General features: G+C 40.4%; 1 protein-coding gene across 2 annotated transcripts in view; it reads right to left on the minus strand.

Annotated features, from left to right (window-relative positions):
* NAA15 (N-alpha-acetyltransferase 15, NatA auxiliary subunit) overlaps window positions 1–13,517 on the minus strand; it is an 83,985-nt gene extending 70,468 nt beyond the window's left edge. For both annotated transcript variants that reach the window (XM_042935449.1, XM_042935448.1), the window contains exon 1: window positions 13,165–13,517. In XM_042935449.1, coding sequence (XP_042791383.1) covers window positions 13,165–13,218 — 54 coding nt within the window. In that variant the 5' untranslated portion in view covers window positions 13,219–13,517. The remainder of the gene's footprint in view (window positions 1–13,164) is intronic.
* Window positions 13,518–14,475: the final 958 nt, after the last annotated feature.

Genomic DNA, 14,475 nt, shown 5'->3' on the forward strand with positions numbered 1-14,475 from the left:
ATCACACACTTTACTGACTTAGCCAGCTAGACTCCCCTCAATGGATTTAATTTAAAGCTAACAAAACAGGGGCTCCTGGGTGGCTCAGTGGGTTGAGCATCCAACTTTGGCTCAGGTCATGATCTCACAGTTCTAGAGTTTGAGCCCCACATCAGGCTTGCTGCTGTCAGTGTAGAGCCTGCTTTAAATCTCTCTGTCCCTCCCCTGCTCATGCTCGCTCTCTCAAAAATACATAAACATAAAAAAAAATAATGAAAATAAAAATAAACCTAACAAATCAAATAGTAGAAGCCTAATAAGTAAGACAAAAAGGAAAAAGAGGACAAGGGGAATCTTCAAAGGTATAAATATAAAGTTAACTGACCAAAACAAAAATATAAAACTTCCTAAATACCAAAAAAAATACAAAATAAAAACATCAAACAGTTTATAAGACACATGATAAGGACAACATAAAACAAAGATGAAATAAATGAAAAAACAGAAGTTCTTAATAGACTAAACCTGCAACAAAGCAAGTACTAATTCACATGCTTTACTGTCTGCCAGGTACTTTTATATGTATCTCACTACCTGACCAGTGAGGTATGTCAGAAAAGTACTGTTCTATCTTTTTACTCAGATTTGCAAACTGAGTCTTAAAAAGGGTAAGGGATAAAACAGAGCCAGGATTCAAACCCAGAATCTTGCTACTGTTTTTTCCACACCAGGCTCCCTCCACTGAATATCAAAATTGTTTCAAAACACAAATTGAAGGGGCACCTGGGTGGCTCAGTCTGTTGAGCATCCCACTTTGGCTCAGGTCATGGGTTCGAGCCCTATGTTGGGCTCTGTGCTGACAGCTCAGAGCCTGGAGCCTGTTTCAGATTCTGTGTCTCCCTCTCTCTTTGCCCCTTTCCTGCTCATGCTGTCCCCCTCTCTCTCAAAAATAAACATTTTTTAAGAATTTAAAAAACACACACAAATTGAAAAAATGTGTAATATTTTATTTCCTGTTTTTAAAATATTAGGATATTTTAAAATCCCTGGGTGCCTCGGTTGAGCTTCTGACTTCAGCTCAGGTCATGATTTTGCAGTTCCCAAGTTCAAGCCCCACACAGAGGTCTGCTGACCTCTTCAGAGCCTGGAGCTTGCTTTGGATTCTGTCTCCCTCTCTACCTGCCCCTCCCTCGCTCAAGCTTTTTCTCTCTCTCTCAAAAATAAATAAACATAGGGGCACCTGGGTGGCTCAGTCGGCTAAGCATCCAACCTCAGCCCAGGTCACAATCTCACAGTTCCTGAGTTCAAGCCCCAAGTCAGGCTCTGTGCTGTCAGTTCGGAGCCCGGAGGCTGCTTCGGATTCTGTGTCTCCCTCTCTCTCTGCCCCTCCCCCCCCCCTCAAAAAATGAACAAACTTTAAAAACATTTTTGAACATAAAAAAATTTTAATAAATAAAATATCATCTCCCCCCAAAAAATCTTGAAAATGAATTAGCCTGGGGTGCCTGGTTGGTTCAGTCAGTTAAGCATACGACTCTTGATTTCAACTCAGGTCATGATCTCACGGTTAGTGAGACGGAACCCCTTGTCCAGCTGGGTGCTGACAGCAGAACCTGCTTGGGATTCTCCCTCTCTCTCTCTCTGCCCCTCCCCCACTCATGCTTGCAAGCTCACTCTCTCCAATTAAATAAATACAGTAAAACCTTGGATTAAGAGTAACCTGTTCTGTGAGTGTTCTGCAAGACGAGCAAACATTTCTAATAAATTTTAACTTGATAAATGAGCGATGTCTTGCAATACGAGTACGCGATGCCAAATGTCACATGATCACAACTGAACCAATGGTCCCCTCCCTCCCTCTCCCTTTCATTGCAGGATTGTGGGTGATCGTCTCCCATGCTTGGATACTTGGTCTCAGGCCATGATGTTCAGCAGAAATCAATGATTTTTCAGAATGTCGGAAGGTGCCCACAACAGGCACTAGTGTAGTTTTTGTCACTTCAAAGCACCTACGGACAGTCCTTTGCTTTCCCATAGAAGAATAAGCTTGGGAGTGCTTTGCTTCATTCTAGGTCAGGCTGTCGGCAGATATAGACCCTTTCCTCTGCTGCCTTATTGCCAGTTACATTAAACACAGTATAACAGTATATGACGAGAGTTTATTAAAACTATACCGTAGTCAACATGTGTGCAAGCATACACAATAGCCCCCATGCAGAAAAAGATTCCATTGAGCCAAGAGACAGCAGTGATTCCATTAGTGATGGCAGTGAAAGTTGTCCTACACAACAGCCCTCTTGTTTCTTGTCTCCCTCATACTAGTTACATAGGTTTTCAAAGGTTAAGTGCAGGTTAATTTATTTTTCTTTGTATTTTGCATTTTATTATTTTGTATTATATTACAGTATTGTAATAATTTTTATAGGAATATTTTGGGGTTGTGGAACAAATCATCTAAGTTTCCATTATTTCTTATGGGCAAATGCACTTTGATATGCAAGTGCTTTGGATTACAAGCATGCTTCTGGAATAATTTATGCTTGCAAACCAAGGTTTTCCTGTAAACACTTTTTAAAAATAAAATGAATTAGCCTGAAACTTTTGATAATCTGGAACAAAGCTTCTCCTTAACAAAGAAAATACTGAAGTAAGTTTGTCTTCTTAGTGGCAACTAAGATGGCAAAGAATGTGACACTAGCTCAGACACTAAATGCAAGAAGTTTTTGCTTATTAGTAAACAGTCACATGCCAGAGGGAAAGAAGTTACCCAAACTTAGGCTGTGTGATCACTGTAGCACTAGGTTAGACAATGCATATAGTCAGTTCTGCTATAATGCTTGCTATGAAAATACATGTTTGTTACAACATGATTAACATATTAAGGAATATTTTGAACATACTACATTTCAAATTTCATGACTGTTTTTCAGTGGGATTTTGTCTACCAGGAGTACTAGGTGAACAAAGAAAACTGCACCCAGCTGAAATAAGCCACACAGGCATGTACAGGACAGACATACACCTCAAACATCTACCAGCTACAACAGTTCTGGCTGTTAGGCACACACATCCGTATCTGGTATTACAACTTTCCCTCAGACTGCAGACAACTTTCCTTCCATTACTTCAAAATAATTCATAAGCTGCAATCCTTCTTTTTAACATTTTTTTAAGTTTACTGATTTGAGAGTGAGTGGGGGGGGGGGGGGCGGGGAGAGAGGGAGAGAGAGAGAGAGGGAGAGATTGAGAGAGGGAGAGAGAGAGAGAGAGAGAGAGAGAGAGAAGGAAAAGAGAGAGAGAATCCCAAGCAGGCTACACACTCACAGTGCTGGCTTGAACTCACGAACCTCAACATCATGACCTGAGCCAAAACCCAAAAGGAAGCTTAACTGACTGGGCTACCCAGGCACCTCTGCAATCCTGACACTTCCCAAAAATCAAACTTCTGGTCTTTTCCAAGACAAAGGGCAGCAATTACTCTATATTATTTATGTATTTGTTAACTATTTAACATACAAAAATTCTGCTATCATTTAAATTCAGTTCTATTTGCTTTTTCCACTAATGAAAAAACTTTTTAAGTTTATTATTCATTTTTGAGAGAGAGAGAAGGAGGGGCAGAGAGAGAGTGGCAGAGCCCAACACGGAGCTCAATCTCACAGATCTCACAAACAGTGAGATCAAGACCTGAGCTGAAACCAAGAGTTGGACGCCCAACCAACTGAGCCCCCAGACACTCCTTCACTAATGAAATTTTCGACTGTTGTGCTAACCTCATTTTTTCCATAAGCCCTGTGATTTTTATTGCATGATTTTGCATAGTGCAGTGACTTTTAGGAACCCATTTGTCCTAATACAGCACAAATAACTGTATATAAAGCAACTGAAATCTACTTTTAACAATGTAATTATAAGTATTGTCTATACTTAACTACAATTTCCTCAAAGGAGAGATGCAACATTTGTATCAACTAATGTGTAAGAAAAGCCTAGCATAGGGGCGCCTGGGTGGCTCAGTCGGTTAAGCGGCCGACTTCGGCTCAGGTCATGATCTTGCCGTCCATGAGTTCGAGCCCCGCGTCGGGCTCTGTGCTGACAGCTCAGAGCCTGGAGCCTGTTTCAGATTCTGTGTCTCCCTCTCTCTGACCCTCCCCCGTTTATGCTCTGTCTCTCTCTCTGTCTCAAAAATAAATAAACGTTAAAAAAAAATGTAAAAAAAAGAAAAGCCTAGCATAAAATGTGGCTCAAAATAGATATTCAATAGGGGCCCCTGGGTCGCTCAGTTGGTTGAGTGTCCAACTCTTGATTTCAGCTCAGGTCATGGTCCCAGGGTCGTGGGATCAAGTCCGCTGCAGTCAGTGCAGAGCATAGGGCCTGCTTGGGATTCTCTCTCTCCCTCTGCCCCTCTCCCCACTGCTCATGCCTGCGGTTGCTCTTGCAGGCTCGCTCTCTCTAATTTAAAAAAATTCAATAATGCTAGTTTACTTCATTTCCCCTCTTGAAGATTCTGACTCTGTTCCAAAGCACTGATAATCAAAGACAATCTTGTAATCTCCAATGAGATCTCTCTGAAAAATAGAGTACCATATAAGTGGAAGCCATTAGAATAAGGAAAAAAATTTTTTTTAAACTGGAACAACCAACCTTAAAAGCTTTTTCCTAGGTCTATACTTTCAAAGCAAACTTTCATTTCTCCTTCTATATACAAGATCTAGATAAAACAACTCTTACAGATGACACACAAGAATGTCTAAATAATCTCCTACATGATGAAATCAAATGGAATCTTCTTCTTCTTTTTTTTTTTTTTTTTTTTTAAGTTTATTTTGAGAGAGCAGGGAGGGACAGAGAGAGGGGGAGAGAGAGAATACCAAGCAGGCTTCCACCAACAGCCTGCAGTCCTGCAGGGAGTCCTGCAGGGCCCCACAAACCGAACCGTGAGATTATGACTGGAGCCAAAGAGTTGGATGCTCTACCTACCAAGCCACCCAGGCGCCCCTCAAATGGAATCTTTAAGATTATAAATATCACTGGCTAGGGGCCCCTGGCTGGCTCAGTGGGTAGAGCATGTGACTCTTGATCTCAGGGTCGTTGAGTTCAAGCTCCAAGTTGGACCTAGAGCTTACTTTAAAAAAATAAAAAAATAAAAAATCACTGGCTTGAAATAAAATTATGATGTTACAATTTCCCCAGTGGGCTTTGGTAGAAATTTCAAATTATCTCAAATGAAAATGTGTTCCTATTATATAAAGCAAGGAAATTTTCAGTGGAATACAGCATAACAGGTAACAAAAACATTAACCTCTCCATCACTTATTTCTACACTACAATTTTTATTTTACTTTAAATAGCCCAAAAAGATTGCTTTTATTAAATTAAAATCTTGAGGAATTATTTTAATTCCAAATTAAGTAGTAAACAGTGTAATTCCTATCTTACCTAAGGGGGGAAAAACACATGCAACAAGTTAAACTAGTTTTTTGAAACCAGTTTTTTGAAAGTTACAACTTCAATAAAAGTTTGTACAGTATGCATTGTAAAACAGCTTAGGAGTTAGGTGTAAAGCTGACATTCCAGGGAAATTCTCAAAAGACTTCAATCACAACATAAAATTCCCTCCTCTCCAAACCCTAGTATTTATATTCAAAACATCACTCTTTTAAACCTCTTCAGTTGCTTTTCTTACCATCAGTGCTGGCAACTGACATTTTTTTCAGAACTATTTTTCACTAAGAATCTTAAATTTTTCTCTCTATAAATAGACAACAAAGTTGTATTTACATGTGAATACTGATGGTTGCCGAGGCTCAATGATTACTTATGTGGCTTGCTCTGCCATACCAGCTTCCCAGCATACCTTTCCAATTCCAAAAATTCAACCTGATCTTTTACATTTTCTGAAAAACACAAAGCAACTCTAAAACTCTAAACTACAAAATTTTTCCTTCTAACATTTTATATCCCTGTTTTATAATATCATATGCACTGGTCCTCACCCCCAATCTGTGTTGGAATCAGTTGTAGAGTTTTATGAAACTACAGATGACTGAGCCTTACTATCTGATTCAGCAGGCTCCTCACGACAAACATCCTCATTTAATCCAGATGCCATTTTTCCTCCAATGCTAAAACAACCAAAAGAAAAACAATAAAATTTCCTCTTATTATGTTTCTGTGACTGGAGAAAGAGCATGTAAACAAACTAATAGTATGATTCATTCGTAAATGAAACTTCTAAGGTCTTACCGGGTAATACAGGTTCTGCCTGATATCCTACCATTACCTCATGTAACAATGTATTCTACAATGCCAAGGCCCAGTAACTCCCTTTCTCAAAAATCTTTATGTAAGAACACAATCCAAAGAGGTTTCTCTCGTCACTGTTTTAACATTCATTTTGTGCAACAAATACTAATTCAATATCTACTTTGATACATTACTCAAACAAATGGGGGTATGGTAATTAACAGAAAAAAGTCCCTATCAACATAGAACCTACATTTTAATTATAGAAGACATATGACAGGGGTACCTGGGTGGCTCAGCTGGTTAAGTGTCTAACTCTTGATTTCGGCTCAGATCATGATCTCAGTTTGTGAGTTCAAGCCCTGCGTCGGGCTCTGCACTGACAGGGTGAAGCCTACTTGGGGTTATCTCTCTCTACCCGTCCCCACTCTCTCAAAATACATAAATAAACATTAAAAAAAAAAAAAAAAAAGACATGATAAAACAAATTACTTGCACATATGCCATAGGTGAGAAAGTGATATAGACAGAAGTAAGGAAGAAAATAAGATTGAGTTGAGAAGGACTTCTGGGTAAGGAAGGCCTCTATACAACATTTAGAGAACATGTGAACAGAATTCTAAGAGAAGAATTGTGCCATGCAGGTATATAGGAAAGAAAATTCTGAACAAACAGTCCTTTGCATATGATCCCTTATATAACCTAGCTTTTTATGTCCAAAAACACTTTTATGAACAAAGAAGATATATTTGAATCAATGATCTGTGAGAACTACATTGTCAGAAGCACAAGTATTAAAGGAAATAATGCACACTAAACAAAGAGATCCCTACAGCTAAAACAGGTTGGCCAGTAGTTCTCCAGTCCTCCAACCACACAGGGCACCATGTCTACCTCTGTGGAAACTGTCTTTTAACCAGTACTTCAAAGTAATAGTTGGCATAGCAATTCTACTATCATCAAATAACTAAGTTATTGTAATCCCCAGTAATGACCCAGGTCGGCAAGCCTTCAAAATACCTACAGAATTGAACATTCAATTCAGTTCCCTATTAAGCTTTTGTATGTTTTTCTGAACATGTAGAGTTGTCTACTAGCATTAAAAACTAAACTGGGGTCAATGCTTTTTTTTTTTCTTTAAGTTTATTTCTTTATTTTGAAGGGGGAGGGGGCATGTGCAGGGGAGGGGCAGAGAGAGGGGGAGAGAATCCAAGCAGGCTCCACACTGTCAGCAAAGAAGAGCCCAACTCAGGGCTCGACTTCAGGAACCTGAGCCACCAGAGGCGCCACAATCTTTTTTTGTTTCAAACCAGAGTACTCTATTCTCCAAGTACTACAAGTACTTTAACCCACTCTCTTAACCCCCCCCCCCCAAAAAAATCGCTTTGAGACATTTCAGGTTTCTCACGCAATAAACCATTTAAAAAAATATATGCTTTGTCAACTTAAATAAAAACATACCTTTATCTGTTTATTCATACTACATTCTATTCCAGAAAGGATTTAGGGCAGAAATATAAAGGAAAACAAAGCACTGAGTTTGCTACATTATCAAAGGTTTTTTCCTAAGATTTTTAGACTTTTTAAAAAGTATTTTGTGTATTTTATAAGAGCATAGTATATTTACATTATAGCAAAATTGCATTTCCTTTTCTAGTACACTTTCAAGGGGAAATTTATTCCAGCTTAAACATCTGATTACCTACTGTGTACAAAAGAAAAAGGACTTCTTAGCAGGTAAAACTTTATTTCCATTTCTTTGTTTTTTGTTTGTTACATTCTGAACACATGCAGTACAGGCAAAAGCATATTAAAACCAATTTCAAGGTGACTGTCCACATTCGGTTGCAAAACTAGAACTGTCACGTAGAAATTTAAGTCAACTGACCTTCCATGTACATATGGAAATTTACTTAACAACTCCTAATCTTAATTTCATCTGCAACTAAATCCAACCTAAGTGTCATTAAGTTATGTAAAAAGAGCACTTTTTTAAAGGCAATAAATCATATGAAATAATTTACCTACGATGTGTGGGTATCTACAATATATCTAGCGACTTACGACAATTATTACAAAACCTTTATTAACAAACTCTCTTTCCCTACACAACCCCACCCCCCAACAAATGGATAAACAATAGGCAGGTAGGTATGGGTATAAAAGCCCTAAAATAACAAACAGATTCTTGAATCTAACACTTAACTGTTAATCTTAATCTCAGCCCGCTTCCTTAATAAAAACCGACCCACCTTGAGAAGTTTTGAGAATAAAGAAGGACCCACAGAGTGCACTATCCAAAATGGTAACCATATACCACCACATATGGCTATTTGAACTTAAACTTAAGTTAACTACATTTAAAATTTCAGTTCCTCAATCGCACTAGCCATATTTCAAATGTACAACAGCCACATGTGGCTAATAGCTATCATATTGGACACAGCAGATACAGAACATTTCCATCATCACAGAAAGTTCTATTGTGCAGTACAAATGGTAAGTTTTCAGTAAATCACAAATAATATCACCATGCTATACTGACTTCTCTTACCACTTTTCTAGGGAAGAAAAATTCTTTCTCTAGACTTTTACCTAACAACATAAATCATTCAGGCAAAATCCAAAAATAGATTAAGGATGTACAATATTTTAAGTACTCCAAACTTAGGTTTTTTGCCCTTACAGCTCACATTAACATCTGAAGAGAGGAAAGCAGCAGCAACAGTCACCAACTGGCCAACACTTGATTGCAAGGTATTAGGGTGTATTCAATTTGTCCAAACAGGCTAAAATCCAAAAAGGTGTAGGGGCACCCAGATGGCTCAGTCAGTTGAGCCTCGGACTTCAGCTCAGATGGTGATCTCATGGTTTGTGAGTTGGAGCCCTACATCAGGCTCACTCCTGTCAGGCTGTCAGCACAGAGCCCATTTCAGATCCTGCTCCCTCTCTCTGCCCCTCCCCCACTTGCACTAACCTAAAAATAAATATTTAAAATAATAAAATAAAAATAAAAATGTGTGAATTTCATCCTACCCTGGCAACCTCATTTTTCCTACCCTTAACCTAGATCCTACAAGAGTGGTGTAAAGATCTGGTAACACCCCCAAGCTATTTAGATAAACAGCATCAAGAGGGGGCAAAGTCACAATTTTCTAACGACTTTCAAGTTTCCCAGATTGTTAATACAGTGTATAATTACAACAACAAAAAATTCACACACAAAAATACAAACACAAAAACACCAGTTTTTTCTGGTAAACACAAAAAACTCTTCTTTAAACTAACCTCTTACAGGGGCACCAGGGTGGCTCAGTCGGCTGAGCATCTGACTCTTGGTTTCAGCTCAGGTCATGATCTCACGGTTCATGAGATCAAGCTCTGAGTCTGAGTCAGGCTCCACGGTGAGCACCAAGCCTGCTTGGGATTCTCTTTCTTGCTTACTCTTCCCCCCCCCCCACCCCCCTTCCTGTGTGTACTCTCTAAATAAATAAATAAATTTCAAAAAAATAAACTAAACTCCAACATAATATAGATCCCATTAAATTCACTCCCTGACCTTTCTCCAAATTATAGACAAGACACATTTGCAGACATTGACCAACTTATGACAATTCTTTAGCAGAAAACAGTTAAGTAATATATGAAAAAAAGGGGCCAAATATGCAACAAAACTGAATTTTAGAGATCAACTAAACTAGAACAAGCCAGGCAAATCTATTACAGAAACTTTTTGCAAACTGATGTGTATAAGAAGTTTCCTTTGAAAAACTGAGGCAAAAACATACTTCATTATTTTGAAATTGAGGTTTCAAATATTTAAAAACTAACTTCATTTTCTACACAAATTTACTATAAGCAAGTATGGTACAACTAACAAAGTAGCAGCTCAAAAACTGAATACTGTTGGAATGATTTAACAATTACCAACCTAGCAACACTTATTGCACTCATTAGAGTATGCCCAACTTTTCAGATGGGGGTGGGGGGGGAGAGGGGAGCTTAAAATCAAAAGAGCTAATACACCATAAAAACCGAGGAAGCAAAAGCAGTTTTGAAAGAGCAAATACTAACTATACTTTTGTTTAGTAATGTTTTCTTCATTCCTAATGTAACAGAATAAGGACATTATATACCCTTTTCTTTAGTAATTTTCACATTTCTTCTGCATATACCTTATCACAATAAATCCTTTAGCACTTTGATTTTAGCAATGAACTTAAAGGTTTTGCCCAACTATCCCAACCAGAAAAAAAACTGTAAAATGCTTATTCAAAAATTGCTATTCTATGAATGGTTAAACTGTGGTACATCTATATCACAGAATTCTACTCAACAAAAAGGAACAGACTAGTATGGATACATCCAACAACTTGGATGAACCTCAAGGGAATTATGTTGCATTAGAAAAAAGGCTAATCCTAAAAAGTTATATATTGTATGATTCTTTTCAGTAAGTGTTCTTCAAATGACTAAACTATAGAAATAGAGAATAGAATAGTAGTGGTTGCCAGAGTCTGGGGGTAGAGGGGATGGGAAGGAGGTGGAGGATGTGGTTCTAAAAGGGCAACAAGGATCCTTGTGCAGATGAACTGTTGTTCTGCATATTGACTGTAGTGGTGGTTATGTAATTACACTGTGATAACACCGCACATAACTAAATACAACACACAAATTAGTACTAGTAAACTGGAGAAATGTGAATAAGACTGGTAGAGTGCATCAATGTTACCATATTGAACTACAATTTTGTAAGACATTAGCACTGGGGAAACTAGGGAAAGGGTACAAGGGATCTTTGTGTTATTCCTTCGACTACATGTGAATCTAGTTATATCAAAATTAAAAGTTTGCTTTTTTAAAAACTGCTACCCTAACAGCTAGGATAATTTGAATATGAACTGTATATTCCACAGTATTAGGGAATAGTTGTTAACAGTATTATGGTTATTCAGGGCAATGTCCTTATTCTCAAAAAAATCTTGCTGGAGCATTTAGGATGAAATATGTCTGCAACTTACTTTGGGAAGAGAGAAAAAGCACATCTGGCAAAATGTTACACATTAAGTTTAAGTAAAGAGTTTATGACTGTTCCTTGTATTCTCTAAACTTTTCTTCTTGAGTTTTTTTTTTTTTCCCAAAACAGGTTTGAGGAGAAAGATTTGAGACAAATTTTTATCCTAAAACTGTTACAGTTGAACCTACACACCAGTTAGTCTTTTAAAAAATGTAAAAGTAAATAAATTGTTTTGTTAAAACTATGTTATAGTCCCATCTACACTCATTATTCGTAAAACAAAACAAAACAAAAATGGCAATAAGGATTTCGAGGTAAAAGTTATGTGGTATTGGATATGACTTTCTGATAAATATTTCAACAAAAATTGACTAACTCCATAAGGTATACGCATATTTTTGTAAAATCAAAGTTAGTTCGGGGCGCCTGGGTGGCTCAGTCAGTTAAACATCCAACTTCAGCTCAGGTCATGATCTCACAGTTTGTGACTTCAAGCCCCATATCGGGCTCTGTGGTGACAGCTCAGATCCTGGAGCCTGCTTTGGATTCTATGTCTCCCTCTCTCTCTGCCCTGCCCCTCCCCCGCTCACGCTGTGTGTGTGTGTGTGTGTGTGTGTGTGTGTAAAGAAAATCATTTAAAAAAATAAAATAAAAAATCAAAGTTAATTCAACATGGATTACTCCTATTTCTAGAAAACTAGATCCCCAGAGTTCTATTTTTCAAACAAGTGATGTAAACTGAAATTGCAAGAAAAAAAAAGCTAACACTTTCATGCACACTGTTTTAAATTTTGCAAACAGTTAATCCTTTCACAAACAAAAGTCTGCATGAAGGGGCAACCCACACACTACATGCCAAACAAAAAATGTGCCACAATGTATTAATTATAGTGCCAAGGCTACAAGATATATTTTACAATGTAAACAGTCCTTCCAAACATAACTGCATTTTAAAGGTATCAAAAAAAGAAACTGCACACATTTGAAATATAGGGAATAAGTGAATTCGAACTACCGTCAAAAAGATCCATCTCAAAAGCTCTTATATTGTCTTTGCTAAATTTTGCATCAGTGTTAATACACTTCAGTCCCTAAAAAAAGCCGCATCTAGAACATCTGAACTAAAAAGTGCATAAACTTTTCACTTCCAGCTAGACCGCCCCCTCGCAATGGGCCCCACCTCCCGAGTAGGGTACGGGGTGGGGCTGTTTCCCGCTCGGAAACTAAGAAATAAATGCCCCTTCCCAGCTCCATCCAGAAAGGAGGGAAAAAGGGAGGCCGAGAATCTGCAAACTCAAGTATGAAACTGACTACAAGAAGGGAATCGTTTAGAAAGCTTCCTTTCCTTTGCTGAACCCCTTCCTTCCCACCTTCCAGGTCATTCAGTGACCCCGGGCCGGGCGGGGACAGGTGAATATCAAGAGAGGAAGAGGGAGGGACGGACGATGGAGAGAGAGCCGCGCTTGGGCAATGAATGAGCTGTGCCGCATCCGCACCACCTGTTCCTTCCAAGGGAGCCACCCTGATCTGCCGGCAGCGTTCCCGCACCACCACCCCCCCCCCCCCCGCCCCGGCCGCGACTCCTGCCTGTGTTGCCCGTTTCCCTGCTAAAGACCGGGCCTGTCCTCCCTTCACTTGGGGCGGGTGAAAACCTGCAGTCTAGAAGCTAGGAGAACAGGGCCTAGTCCGGAACCACAGCCTCCGAAGCGTGGAAACAGGAGGAGGAAGCCCGTGGCCGGGGGCGCGCGGGGTGAAGTGGGAACCACAGGGAAGGGACGAGGGGGTGCATTCGGCTTGACTACGAGTACGAAGGCGGGGTTCCTGGCGGAGGTGGCTCGGTGCCCGCCGGGCCGAGGTTAGGGGTGACAGGCCCGTGTACCGGCTAAATCCTCCCCACTGCTTGCCCGGAGTCCCACACTTACCAAAATCCGCTTGAAGAGCGCGTTCTCCTTGGGCGGGAGGCTCACGGCCGGCATCGTTCCGGCTCCTCCCGCTGCTCCCGCCACCGCCCGGCTCGGTCAGTCTGTTTGTCCGACCGCCGCCGCCGCCGCCGTCCCTTGGCTGCTTCAGCCTTAACTGCCCTGATCCACCGCCGCCACCAGGCCTCGAATGTCACCGCGTCGCCCAACCCGACACCCCCTTCCCCTCGTTGTCTTTTTTTCCTTTCTCACTTAATGCTACCGCCGCCTCCCCCCCCCCCCCACGGGTCTCCGTCGGCGGTTCACGTGGTAACTGAACAGACCGACAGAGGTAGCCAAAATGGCGGACGCGGAGGGCTTTCCCACCCGGGTCACATCTCCTAGCACGCAGGCGCGATGACCTCCTTTCCCCACCTCCTCTGTCCTAGAGATTGCTGGGAAACCTGGAGGCCGGTCGGTGGGCGGAGGCCGCGAGGGTCGCGGCAGGTCCCGCCCATCCCTTCCCTCAGAATGTCTTGGAGGCGCAGAGGGCTGGTTGGCTGCGTTTTACGGCCGCCTCCAACTCAGAAATAGCCTTTCTGTTCTTTCTTGCTAGAGTAGTCTTTCATTCACTGGGTAGATTTTCCCAGCCTGAATGATCACATCATGAAGTGCTAAAATGCAGGCGTTCAAGAAGTTCTGCGTTTGATCGTGAAGTGCCTAATTAAGAAGCAGAGGCGGAAAGGAAAGAAGGCTTCACCCCAGGGGGACTTAGAAACAGATATGGAAAGGAGAGGCTTAATGGTGTGTGAAAACCGTGAGAGAGCTTTACCAATTAAATGGGCATGGCTGGAGTATCGGTGATTTAGTTTATTACTTAAGGTGAGCCTGGAAAGATAGCTATATCCGAAGCGCCATATTTGTACTGCCAAAGAAGCATCTGAAAGTTAAAGTGTTTTATTTAGTTGGTGATTCCATACAGTAAAGAGTTAATGACTGGGTCTCCTTGGGGTAGGGAGAGTTCAGGGACATTGACTCCACTGGAGCTGGCTTAAAGCTAGTGCTTAATACTGTGTTCAATTCCCCATCACCAGAAATCTTCAAATCTTGAAAACCGGAATATCAGGCAAGGATACTAGAGAACTGCTGCACTAGGCAAGATCGGACTAGATACCGAACGTGGCCTGTTCCGCTTAAGTGTATATAAGGGAGGAGGAGGAGGAGGATGGTTAGTTCGTTCATCTTACCTCCAGTATTTGCATATCGCTATTGCCAAAGTGCCTCTTCCCAAAAAATTTGCCATAAGTAAATAAATAAATAAATAGCCTCCCGGTT

Source organism: Panthera leo, chromosome B1, assembly GCF_018350215.1.
Source record: "Panthera leo isolate Ple1 chromosome B1, P.leo_Ple1_pat1.1, whole genome shotgun sequence".
In the NCBI taxonomy this organism is placed as follows: Eukaryota; Metazoa; Chordata; class Mammalia; order Carnivora; family Felidae; genus Panthera; species Panthera leo.